We start from the raw sequence: 13,773 nt of genomic DNA, 5'->3' as shown, positions 1-13,773 counted from the left end.
GCACATGGAGACTTAAAAGCTACATAACACATTTTCCTTTCCTCCAGAAAGTAGCCAGTAAACTTTGCAATTTAAGAATGACTTAATGCTGCATGATATTATTGTGACCTACACAGTTTAGAATGAGCTGGGGAGTGTAATCTAAGTTGACATTGAGGTATTGGTGGCGTTTGGACAGGGAAAGAAGTATAAGATAATACTGGAGATACGGGTGCCCAAGAACAGGAGTAAATACAAAACAAAACCAGCTTTAAATAGTCAAAGGTTTCATATTAATATATTATCATTGTTTCTTATAAATTTATTCTCTCCCCCTTATATTGCCTGGCAGAGCAACTAGACTTCAGTGTTTTTATGTTCAGAGTTCATTTAGTGATTTGGTCATTTGCTTGAATTTTAGGTTCCTGATTATGTCACTGTGATAAAGCAACCAATGGACCTTTCATCTGTAATCAGTAAAATTGATCTCCACAAGTATCTGACTGTGAAAGACTATTTGAGTGACATTGATCTGATCTGTAGTAATGCTTTAGAATACAATCCAGATAGGGATCCTGGAGGTAAGTATTAGTGGGTTTTTTTCCCCCCAGGGAGGGCGGGGGAACAGGGGCTGCTAACATTTACTGAGGATTGACTTTATGCCGGGTGATGAACTATAAACATTTTATATTCACAGTGCCACTGAATACAGTTTTATTCTCATTTTACAGTTGAGGAAAATGAAGTTAAGTTAGAAAACTTATTCAGGATCATACTGCCAGAAAGTGACAGGCAAAATTTGAACGCATGTTTCCTTGATGCCATAATGCCCTGTGTTTATTAACCATTCCATGCTGCCTCCTCTAATGAGACACAAAATCACATAACAACCTCACTTCTTTCCTTTGTTTATCAATGTTCTGTCTTGAAGTAGAAAATAAACACTCTGTAATAAAACAGATTCAAAAGAATTTTCTTAGTTTAGATCATTGCAATTTTTAATACGTGAGTAATATAGTATATAATACTTGCTAATAATATTTTTTTAAACCTAAGCCTCCTAGATCTATTATGGTGGTCACTTCATAATGTATATGAACGTTGAATCACTGTGTTACACACTTGAAACTCATATAATATTATAAGTTAACTACACTTCAATAAAAATAACTAAGTGCCCCATTTTCTTTCTCCAAAGGTAGACACTATTGTTTGGGGATAACTTTTTTAGACATCTTCTATACATACACCTATCCTGTACTCACCTACACAATCAATTAAAAAATAAAATTTGTAGTAAAATTTGTGACTCAATCTGGGGATTGTGGGTTTGAGTCTCACATTGGGTGCAGAGATTACTTAAAAATAAAGTCTTTAAAAAATAAATAATAAAATAAATAAATAAAATAAGGGAATTTTTAATGATATACTTGTTCAAACATATTTAAATATCCAACTATTTACATATCTGATATATATTTATTCATATCCAAAAACATTCTTTCTTAGGTGCTTCTTTCTCCTAGCTTCCTATTTTTGTTTTGTGGCAAGTGTCCTTAACTCTCTCAATGGATAGTTTTTTTTTTTTTTTTAATCATCCTGTTTGCTAATGGTCCTGTTAACTCTCTCCCCCAGTACATTGGCTTTCTGTTTTCTAATTAGAATGTTTATAAATTAGCTTGATTAGCACAGGGACCTACTGAGAGTTTCTTCAACAATTGAAAAGCTCCCTGTTCTTCCCCTCCCAGTTATCTGCGCTCATCTTCCCTAGGCTCTTCCCTAGAATTCAGAATTCTGTAGATAAATACTGGGAAACAGGCTACCAACCTGAAAACACCCCTTCATTGTCAAAAGAAGAAAGCATTTACAGTGGAGGCTGAGGACGTTTTCTGTCTCATTGTAGTCATACTGCTGCTGCTACTGCTTCTGTCCATCATGACAATCTAGAATTACTTTAGACCAGTAGTATTGAAACTTTAGCAGACAATCAGCATCTTCTAGAGGGCTTGTTAAGATGCAGCTTGTAGGGCCCCATCCCCATGGTTTCTGATTCTGTAGATGTAGGGTAGGGCCTGAGAATTTACATTTCTGATAAGGTTCCATGGTTGGGGAATCAGTGCTTTTGCCTTGCCTTTCTTCAGGCCTGGATTAGAAATCCCCTGAAATATCTTTCTGGTATTATAGCAATTGCTGTCAACTCTTAACCTGGGTGTGAATATTGCTTATTGCTCTCTGAAGAACTGGTCCAGTTGTTCAAGCAATTTTACATTCCTTATTACCTGCCCTCTGACTCAAAGCATATTCTAGTTTTTAGTGCTTGAACTCTGAGTTTAGGGGCTTTCCCTGTGTTTCCTGTGTAGGGTTGCTATTTAATTGTCTGTCTGTTTAGTTTCTCTGTCAACGCAGTAACACCTTCTAAAATTCTCTTACATCCCTGGCTCACTAATGACACTGATAGCCTTCCTTGCTGTTGTTGTCCTGTTGTTAATATAGTCTTGCTGTTGATTGAGTATTGTTTTTTTCTGATATTTCACAGGGAGCTAGATAGGACAGAGCAAAATAAAATTATTTGGGGTTAGTCTGCTGAATTGAATCTGACATCCAGAACATTAGATTAACAGCAAAAACAGAATAATATAATTCCAGTAACTTTTAGTCTTCCTGGTAAAAGTAAAAAAAAGGAATTTTAATTTTTTTTTTTTACAACTTTAGCCCAACATGTTAAGTTTATATTTGGTAAATTATTAAAAAGAAATTTTAAAATTCTTTGTTCATTTCTCAGATCGTCTTATTAGGCATAGAGCCTGTGCTTTAAGAGATACTGCCTATGCAATAATTAAAGAAGAACTTGATGAAGACTTTGAGCAGCTTTGTGAAGAAATTCAGGAATCTAGAAGGAAGAGAGGTAGGAAAATGATCTGGCATCAGAAAAAGATGCTTCTGATTTAGTGTTTTGAGTCCTCTTAATTCTTCATATAATTTTGAGATCTGGACATTTGACTTGATATCCCATGTCTCTTTATAAGGTTGTAGTTCCTCCAAATATGCCCCATCCTACTATCATGTGATGCCAAAGCAAAATCCCACCTCTGCTGGTGATAAAAGATCAGAATCAGAGCAGAATGATAAACTAAAGACACCCAGTACTCCTGTGGCTTGCAGTACTCCTGGTAAGTGCATCGGATATTTTTCACTTATGAAACTAGCCTTTATGCTCTACTGATGGCCATTTACTTTCTCTTTAGTTTTCTCTATTTATATTGATGTGGTAAATTACCTTCATTTTGTTAGTATTAAGGCAACTTTGCATTGTTGAAATACATCCAGGTTTATAATCATATACCACTTAGAGTCCCAGTTCACCTTTATTTAATTGTGGGATTGACTGATTTGAAATTGAATTTCATTTCTATAAATTCCAGTCTATTTCCTTTTCTTTTTTATTCTTAGGGTACAACTCCAGCAGGCAGCAATCCAAAGCGAATGGATTTTCCCAGGGCCTTCCTTCCTTGGCAGGCTTTTAATTTCAGTTTTTGTTCTTTGAGCCTCATGATTGTCTGACTCTTGTCAGATCTTAGATTCTCATTTATTCATTTGTTCTTCCAGAACAAGGCTATAATACCTCAGTGCCTTGTTAGATCTCAGATGCTTTTTAACAGAATTTTTAAAACTCTGTGTGTGCATGTGTGCGTGTTTTACAGGGGTTGGAACATCATTCCCTTATTGTGCTGCAGGTTAGTCTATCCTGGGGTAAGTGATTTGAGATAGAGTAAGCCCTTCTTTTGTAAAAATGGGAGAAGGCAGCTAGGAAAGGGAGGATGAGGAAGGCAAACCAGCAAGAGAGCTCATGGTCAAATCAGCTTTGAGCAAGTGGGGGGGGGGCAGGGAATTAGGGGCATGGAAAATGTCTCCTTTAAAACAATCCATTCCTAGCTATATACTCATCAGGAATGCATACAGTATGTTCACCAAAAGACATGTATAAGAATGTTCATGGAACCAATATTCATAATAACCCAACACTGGGGGCAACCCAGATGCCCATCAAACAGTAGAATGGGGGTGTGCCTGGATGGCTCAGTCCATTGAATAGCCTGGCGAACTCTTGATTTCAGCTCAAGTCATGATCTCTTGGTTTGTGGGTTGGAGCCCCCACATTGGGCTCTGTGCTGACAGCGTGGAGCCTACGTGGGCTTCTCTATCTGCCTCTTTTTCACTTGCACTCTCTCTCAAAATAAATAAACATTTAAATATATACATACATAATAAAAATTTAAAAAGACACAGTAGAATGGGGAAATATGGATTATTGTACAACAGTCAGAATGACTAATCTTGAAGTGCATGCCACAGTATGGATGCATCTCCCAAGCATAATAATATTTCTTTGTAGGTATCCTGCCTCTGGCCCAAACAGAATGTTTAATCTCTGTATACCTTTAGTTTCTTTAGCTATAAAATGATGTTGGGAATGGTCACAAACCTGATCAGGTTAAAGTGGAATTTTGGTGAGTCAGTACACACACAAAGAGCTTGGAAGATATTACTCAGCAATCAAAAAGAATGAAATCTTGTCATTTGCAACAACATGGATGGAACTGGAGGGCATTATGCTAAGCAAAATAAGTTAGAGAAAGGCAAATATCATACGATTTACTCATGTGGAATTTAAGAAACAAAGTAGGTGAAAATAGGGGAAGAGAAGGAAAAATAAGATAGAAACAGGGAGGGAGGAAAACTATAAGAGACTCTTAAATACAGAGGACACACGGAGGGTTGCTGGAGGGGTGTTGGGTGGGGTGGGGTTAAATGGAGGATGGGCATTATTAAGGAGCGCACTTGTTGGGATGGGCATTGGGTGTTACAGGTAAGTAGTTTTGTCACTCAGTTCTGCTCCTGAAACCATTGCTACACTATATGTTAACTAACTTGAATTTAAATTTAAGGGAGGAAAAAAGCAAAATGCAAAGACAAAAACAAAAGAGCTTGGAAGAGTTCCCACTGTATGGTAGGCCCTCTAAGTGTAGGCCATTTTTAGTCTTGCCCTCCCTTTCTCCAGTTCATTGCTCATCTCCTCCCACAGTGGTTTTTGTATGTAATACAGTCATTGGACAATTCATAGAATTGCCCTCCTTAAAATTATTCAAGATTTTTAAAAAATTATCCAAGATAAAATCCAGGCTCCTTAGAGTGACAAGTGATTGCCCGCCTTTGGCCTTCTTCACACAGTACTCTCTACCATTGTTTCTGTGTTCCAGCCATACAAGCCTGTAGTGGTTTCTTAAGCTCTTTATCCTCTTATATCTCAAAAGGTATTTTCCCCCCACTTACTTAGACTTTAGAAAACTGCTGAATGTCCTTCTATCCTTTTCTTTAAATTCTTTGAAGCTCAGTTGAAGAGAAAAATCCGCAAAAAGTCCAAGTGGTACTTAGGCACCATAACAAAACGTAGGAGGATCTCACAGGTGAAAGATGAGAGCCAAAACGCCACCGATGACAAAATTGAGAGTGATACAGAGGAAAATCAAGACACAAGTATAGACCACAATGAGACTGGAAACACAGGAGAGTCCTCAATGGAAGAAAATGAGAAACAGCAAAATGCCTCTGAAAGCAAAATAGAATTGGGGAATAATAACTCAAGTATTTGTGATATTGAGAATGAACTTGAATCTGGGAAGACTACAGCATGCACAGAATCAAGGAAAGAGAAAATTGTTTGCAATGGAGATGATTCTGGCTCTCAGATAGTAGATATGTCTGATGAAAATGAAGCTAAAGGTAAGGTTTTCTCAAGCAACTTAATTTTAATTTTAAAAGATGTTTCACTCAGAGTTCTTAACTGACTGATTACCATCCTAGTTTATTTTCCTTTTCTTTCAGAACGCAGGTGTTAATTAGGAAAAATAGCATTAACTTTACTTGCTAATTAGCTTGTAAATCACTGTTAAAGCTAGCGTGTGGCACCATATAGACCTGGAATTGAGCCCCTAGTCCAATACTTAGTAGCTTGTAACCTTGGGCAACATCTTGACCTCTCAGTCGCTCTCAGTTTTCTCATCTGCAAAATTGGGTTGATGGTGGTCAGGTAATGAAATGTTCTGAGTCTTGAATAAAAAACTTCTTCTAGAGCATGTAGCAAAGTGCTTAGCTATACAGTTTTTTAAAAACTGGCAGCATACCCTCTTCTTTTTAAGCAAGAGAAGCAGTTTTCTGTGAATCTTGCTGAGTGATGTAGAACATCACTCACCCCCGTCATTCCTCTACTTCTATTAGACATTAAGTCCAAGATTATTTATATTTATTCTAATGATCCTGCTCCCAAAGCTTTTCATTTAGAATTGCCTTCTGTCTGGATCTTCTTGGATCTTTAGCAGTAGATTTGTTTGGGTTTTGGAAAAGCCAAACGTTATTTAATCTTACAAAGCAAAAAGAGGGATAAGAGAGTCAAAATTTATTTTGGTCAAAAACAAGTATTGATGATGTTAATGAGACTTTGTTTTCAGTGGCTTATAGGCTGCAGGTAAACCTTTATCAAGGACTTCCTTGAAGTGAGTTCTAGTGTATTTGGGGAACCATAGCATAATGGACTAGGATATAGCCTTTCCAATGTGGATATTTTAAATGTTAATCCTCTGGCTTTAGGGTGCAGTATGCTTTGTGTGGATTTAGAGTTTTATTTTTCTTTTATCATCTTTTTTAAAAGGACACTATTTAATGTGGTACAGGTACTTGTTTACATACCAGCAGATTTGGGTTCTTGTCCTAGCTCTTAACAACAATTAGGTATGTTGATCTTAGAAAAGTCTCTACACCTCTTTTGGCCTCATTTTTCCTATCAGTGAGTATATTATTCTAGATTGGAGGTAGGCAAACTTCTTCTGCAAAGGGACAGATAGTAAATATTTAGCCATACAGCCTCTGTCACAACTACTCCACTCTGCTAGAAAAGTAACATTGACAGACACGTAAAATGGGCATGGTTGTGTTCTAAAAAGATTTTATGTATAGCTGTAGGGCAGATTAGGCCTCTGGTTGTTAGTTTGCAACTCCTAGATTACTGAGGTCCCTTCCGGCTCTTAAAGTTTATGAATCTTGTATCTAAGTATAGAATAGTTCAACCTGTTGAGGATCCTTTAAAAAACTCAATTTGAGAAGTACTTCTCTCTCTCTCTCTCTCTCTCTCTCTCTCTCTCTCTCTCTCTCTTTGGTTGGTTTTTTTTTTTTTTTTGAGTGTATAACTGGCAGCATCTCAATCTTACAGGAAAGCCAATAAACAAGAATTGGTGTCTGTATTTAGTAAATGTGTCCTGCTAGTAAATCTGCCTAATATTTTAAGCATTATAATGTCTGTGAACCAAATAATAGTTAGTTTTTCATTCTAGAAATGTGCGTTCTGCGAATGACTCGAGCTAGACGTTCCCAAGTAGAGCAACAGCAGCTCATCAGTGCTGAAAAGGCTTTGGCAGTTCTTTCGCAGCCTACACCCTCACTTGTTGTCGACCAGGAGCGATTAAAAGTACGTAAATTGAAATCGTAATGCATTTATTGTGCAGATTCGTAACATAACCCACCAGAAAAGGACTTGCGATAGTATATTGTATCAATTTGACAATAAATAATGATCTTTTATGAAAGGATGAACTTGGTATAGAATAACTTTCATAAAAGCAGTAGTTGGAGATGGCTAGTATGTTAATATTGTAGTTCTTAACATACTTGCCTGCATTACTGATCCTATACATTGTTTTTATGACCATCACCAGTGAGCATATTAGTTGGTTTTTACTTAACCATAATGGCATTTGTTGTTGTTGTTGTTGTTGTTAATTAAGGGGTAATGGCATAATCTTGTAGGACCAGAATCACAGATATCCAGTGAGTCCATTCTAGTCATAAAAAACATTGAGCAAATAGAAAAACCTTTTTTTTTTAAAAACAGTTATTTATTATTGAGAGACAGAAAGAGACAGAGCATGAGCATGGGAAGGGCAGAGAGAGGGGGAAGAGACAGAATCTGAAGCAGGCTCCAGGCTCTGAGCTGTCAGCACAGAGCCCAACAGGGACTCGAACTCACAAACTGTGAGATCATGACCTGAGCCGAAGTCGGACACTTAACCGACTGAGCCACCCAGGCTCCCCTGGGAAAACCTTTTTATAAGAAACAGAACTGAAGTAGTGAAGTAGTTCACCATTTATGTACTCTTTTTGTTTCACTTTATAAGATACTTGCAGTGCCATAAAATACCCTGCAAAAATGTTTGTTTTTCTTATTCTTTGAGATTTGTTCGAGATACTTTAGTTTGTCTATAGAGGTTTATAGCTAAAATTGAAAATGGCCACCTCCTCAGCTGTAGTTTTTGGGATGGGACACCCCAGGGCAGAGACCAAGATCACAGAGTGACGGTAAGGTAACTTCTGCTGTCAGAGCCCCTAGCAGTGTCACCATGTCTCACCAGATAAGTAGGTCTGCCTTTACTCTGGTTTATGCCACATATTCCCCAGATCTTCAAAATTACAATATCTTACCTGATGGAATTTATCTCTTACATATGTAACCACTCATGTTTTCTTTTAGAATCTTTTGAAAACTGTTGTTAAAAAAAGTCGAGAATACAATATTTTTCAGTTGGAGAATTTATATGCCGTAATCAGCCAGTGTATTTATCAGCATCGCATGGACTATGACAAAACAAGACTTATTCAGGTAAACTAATCTGTATCAGAAATTATAAGTTTATAAGAGTTTTTAAAGACCACTTTTTAATATGTGGATTATGGACTGTTTCTAGACACAATTAAGTTCTGTACTTTTTGAAATCTAGCACTTCGCTAGTTTGTGTTTCTTCAATAAACATTGGAACTATTATATTAGTAGAAGACTATGAAAACTATCTTGTGTATTAATGAAGATATAAAGCTCTTTTTAAAGATAGACTTAAGATAGATAGATCTGTATGTCTTTACTCTTTATAGTGAGCATTAGAACTAGTTTTTAAAAATAGACATTGAATGATAATATAGTGTAATATACATATTATTGGTACCTACTAATAAACCTAGTATATAATATATATAGTAATTAGTATAGCTACCAAGTATACTATGGCACCTACATGGTATAATATGTATTTAATGTTAGTACTTAGAAAATGTGAAATACTAATACCTAGAAATACACTAGTGTTTTGATTATAACTATTTGAACCTAACATAAGATGAATGTATCTCAGACTCATTTCAAAGGAATTTAAATAATGACGTCCTATTGGTGATATCAGTGGATGTGGTAGTCCTAAATACTGACTAAATTTGTATTTTCACTATCATATATCTGGGTTAATAATATTCTTGAGGTTGTTGACCAAAAAAAAGTAATGTTTCTTTAGCTTTTTTCACATTGAAAATTACTATTTTTCCTTCTTATCCTTTATCTAGAAAATGGAGCAAGAGGTGGAAAACTTCAGTTGTTCCAGATGATGATGGTGTCATGGTATCAAATATTCTTTATATTCAGTTCTTATTTAATTCACCTTTGTCACGTCCTTATAACTAGTGCAAGATGAATCCTGCATCTTTAAGGAAAAGATTAAAATAGTAAATAATAAAAATATTTAAGCTTTCTGGTATTTATGTACATGTGTAAGATATATTACAGAGATAACCGATAAATATTGGAAGTTTGATTGATAAAAGCACTGTAGTAATAGTAATTCTGTAGCATATGAAGTGTGGCCAACTCTTGATAAAAGTTATTTTGATAATGTTTTATGGATGGCACTTAAGAGTAATTAGTGGAATTGATATTTTTTGTTTTAAGCACTTTTAAGTTTTTCCCTTCGTAAAAATAGTTTCTTGTATCAGACTAGAAACTTAAATAACCATTGTGTCTTTGCCATCCTTTTTTATTTTTTTTTTAAGTGCCCATCTCTCATCGCCTTTAGCTTTCTCTGCTCAGTTAACTTAAAAGCCAGGATTCAAGTCATGCTTGTGGGAAGGTCCCTGAACAACTTCTGTACTTGAATGTTAATGCTTTTTAGATAAACATTTTTATAATTCTAATTTGGGTTAATAAAGACTTTAAATATTTTTGTTTTATTTTTATGATTATACACACAAATGTATTAATAACTACTTTGTTGAATATCTTTTTAATAGAACAAAGGTTTTATATTCGAAAACTCTTTATATCCTTTGAAGTTTGTGTTTAGCCTGTATTCTATAGATAGCTTTTATATACAATTATATAAATATAAATATTATAAATTTTGTATTAATGATACCAAAAATACATTTCTTTCTTAAAGCAATAAAACTATTCACTACCGTGCATATTCTTTTGTTGTGTTCTTTTAAAGAGACATTCTAGTTTGTAAAATAGTTGGAAACTTCTTCAGATGGGAATAGAAAATAATGATCTCATATGAGAGATTCTGGATTCTAAGACAGTTTCAGGGGTACCTGGGTGTCTCTGTTGGTTAAGTGTTCAACTCTTGATTTTGGCTCAGGTTATGATCTCATGGTTTGTGAGATCAAGCCCTGTGTCAGGTTCTGCTCTTGTCAGCCCAGAGCCTGCTTGGGATATTTTCTCTCTCTCTCCCTCTCCCCATCTCTCCCTCTCTCCCTCTCTCCCTCTCCCTCTCTCTCTCCCTCTCTCCCTCTCCCTCTCTCTCTCCCTCTCTCCCTCTCCCCTTTGCTCTCTCTCCCTCCCTCCCCCCAGCTTGTGCACATGCACATACTCTTGCTCTCTTTGTCTCAAAATAAACTAAAAAACTAAAAGGCGGCACCTGGGTGGCTCACTTGGTCACCAGCTGAAGTCAATTGACTTCAACTCAGCTCATGGTCTTGTGATTTGGGAGTTTGAGCCAAGCTCCATGTCAGGCTCTGAGCAGCACAGCCTGCTTTGGATTCTGTGTCTTCCTCTCTCTCTCTGCCCCTCCCCTGCTCATGCTCACACTCTGTCTCTCTCCCAAGAATAAATGAACATTCAAAAATATTTTTTTAAATCAGAGTTTCAGAGGTGAGTTGCCTTTTGTTGTTAATTTGTCAGCATACTATATATTTAAAGCCTTTTAAAACCCAGTAATTTAGGGGCGCCTGGGTGGCTCAGTCGGTTAAGCTCCGACTTCGGCTCAGGTCAGATCTCACGTTCGTGGGTTCGAGCCCCGTGTAGGGGTCTGTGCTGACAGCTAGCTCAGAGCCTGGAGCCTGCTTCCGGTTCTGTGTCTCCTCTCTCTGTCCCTCCCCCTCTCATGCTCTGTCTCTCTCTGTATCAAAAATAAATAAAACATTAAAAAAAAAAGAGTATTTAAAACCCAGTAATTTAGATACCCTAATTAATAGATACTGTCCTATATAATGCATAATGCAATGCCACTCACTGAAAAAGTTCAATGTAGTGTAAATTTCTGGACTTATGTATACATACATACACGTATACTCTATTAAAGCTTATTATAACTTACTCCAGATGCATCTTCTGTAACTAGGATTTTATTTGGTGTGTATAGCTTCTGTAGTAAATTTTAAAGGTGAAAATTGCTTCTCAAACTTGTTTCTATTTCTTCATTATTTCAAAATATCCTAAAGATAATCCAGTGAAAAACAAGTACAAAATCTGTTTTTATTACTGCACATAGTTTAAAATGCTATTAACACTGGAATATTGATATAATCTCTTTATTCTTTAACTACAAAGATGAACATACTTCCTGTCCTTTGCATGACACACTGTCTATGGAGGGAAATAATTTGTCTACATTTCCTATGTAGACTTTCAAAACCATGCTGAGATTGCAAGCCTAGGATGTTTGTCCTTTTTCTTTTTCCGCTTAAAAGTGTAATCAGTCTATACTAATTAGGGCAAGAAAAAGAAATAAAAGGCATCCAAATGGGAAAGAAAGAAGTAAAGCTATTCACAGATGGCATGATTTTATATGTACAAAATCCTAAAGGATTCACAATATCTATTAGAACTAAGAAATTCCACAAAGTGGCAGGAGAGAAGGTCAACATAAAAATCAGTTGTATTTCAAATCACTGGCAACAAACAATCCAAAAAGAAAATTAAGAAAGCAATGTCATCTATAGTAGCATCTGAGAATAATAAAAGGAAGTACATGACTTGTACACTTAGAATACAAAATGTTGATGAAAGAAATTGAATAAGACCTACATAAATGGAAAGACATCCTATATTCAGGTATTGGAAGACTTCATGTCAAATGGCAATATTCACCAAAGAAATCAACAGATTCAGTGTATTGCCTATCAAAATACCAATGGGTTATTTTTGCAGAAATGGGAAAGTCAGTACTACATTCATAATAAAATTGCAAGGGACCCTGAATAAACCAAAATAATCTTGAGGGGAAAAAAAAAAGAAAGTTGGGAGAGTCACACTTCTCAATTCCAAAACTTAATACAAGTTGTATACAAAATAGTATGATATTGGCATGCAAGACAGATATAAGATCAGTGGAATAGAATTGAGAGCCCATCAATAAATCCATTAATCTATGGTAAATTGATTTTTGAAAATGATGTCTAAGACCGTTCAATAGGAAAAGAATAGACCCGTCAACAGATGGTGTGCTGGGAAAGCTGGGTATCCACACGCAAAAGAATGAGGTCGGACTTCTACCTCACACCACATACCAAAATGGACACAAATGGGTCAAAGACCTAAATTTAATAGCTAACCCTATATAAAATCGATAGAAGAAAACAAGGACAAATCTATGACCTTAAACTTGGTAATGATTTCTTAAATGTGGCATTAAAAAAAAACTAGCAACAAAAGGAAAATTAGGTAAGACCATCAAAATGAAAAACCCTCATGTCTCTTCTATAAATACTATCATCTCAAAGGATTATTAAAGCTCACCAATCAAGACAATTCAGTAATAGATGGGGATGTTTTTGATGACTTAATGATTTTGAGGAGTGTCCTGGTCAAATATTTGGAAGATTCCTCTCCACTGGAATTAGTCTGTTTTTCTCATGATCAGACTGGGATTACGGATTTTGAGGAGGAAGATCACAGAAGTAAAGTGATTATATCAGGTTACATACTATCAGTGTGACTTATGGCTGTTGATTGACCTTGATCACCCGGCAGAAATAGTGCTTCTCAGATTTCTCCATTGTAAAATAACTTCTCCTTTCAGTCCTGTCCTCTGGAAGACCACTTGCACAGCCTACTCATAAGGATTGGGGGCCTGTGCTCCCCTTCTGCCTTTTTGTGTGTGTGGGGGGGGGGTTGTTTTTTTTGTTTTGTTTTGTTTTTTTACTTTGCTCCATAATATTTTATTGTCAAATTGTTTTCCATACAACACCCAGTGCTCTTCCCCTCAAGTGCCCTCCACCATCACCACCACCTCTTTTCCCCCCTTCCCCTTACCCCTCAACCCTCAGTTCATTCTCGGCATTCAATAGTCTCTCAAGTTTTACATCCCTCTCTCTCCCCAACTCTCTCTCCCTCCTCCGTTCCCCCTGGTCCTCCATTAGGTCTCTCCTGTTTTCCTGCTAGACCTATGAGTGCAAACATATGGTTTCTGTCCTTCTCTGCCTGGCTTACTTCACTCAGCATGACACCCTCGAGGTCCATCCACTTTCCTACGAAGGGCCATATGTCATTCCCTCTCATTGTCATGTAGTACTCCATCGTGAATATATACCACATCTTCTTGATCCATTCGTCAGGTGATGGACATTTAGGCTCCTTCCATGATTTGGCTATTGTTGACAGTGCTGCTATGAACATTGGGGTACATGTGCTCCTATGCATCAGCA

The 13,773-nt window shown here is 36.5% G+C and overlaps 1 protein-coding gene across 1 annotated transcript in view; it reads left to right on the top strand.

Moving 5' to 3' along the window:
- The window catches only part of ATAD2 (ATPase family AAA domain containing 2), a 63,719-nt gene extending 53,651 nt beyond the window's left edge, over positions 1–10,068 (top strand). Inside the window, exons 22-28 of the mRNA XM_029923321.1 lie at positions 401–560; positions 2,762–2,884; positions 3,006–3,149; positions 5,368–5,760; positions 7,365–7,498; positions 8,558–8,686; positions 9,418–10,068. Coding sequence (XP_029779181.1) covers positions 401–560; positions 2,762–2,884; positions 3,006–3,149; positions 5,368–5,760; positions 7,365–7,498; positions 8,558–8,686; positions 9,418–9,459 — 1,125 coding nt within the window. The 3' untranslated portion in view covers positions 9,460–10,068. The remainder of the gene's footprint in view (positions 1–400; positions 561–2,761; positions 2,885–3,005; positions 3,150–5,367; positions 5,761–7,364; positions 7,499–8,557; positions 8,687–9,417) is intronic.
- The last annotated feature ends 3,705 nt before the right edge of the window (positions 10,069–13,773 follow it).

This window comes from Suricata suricatta, chromosome 15, assembly GCF_006229205.1.
Source record: "Suricata suricatta isolate VVHF042 chromosome 15, meerkat_22Aug2017_6uvM2_HiC, whole genome shotgun sequence".
Lineage (NCBI taxonomy): Eukaryota > Metazoa > Chordata > Mammalia > Carnivora > Herpestidae > Suricata > Suricata suricatta.
The sequence above is the reverse complement of the archived record's forward strand: the minus strand, read 5'-3'. Positions and strand labels throughout refer to the sequence as shown.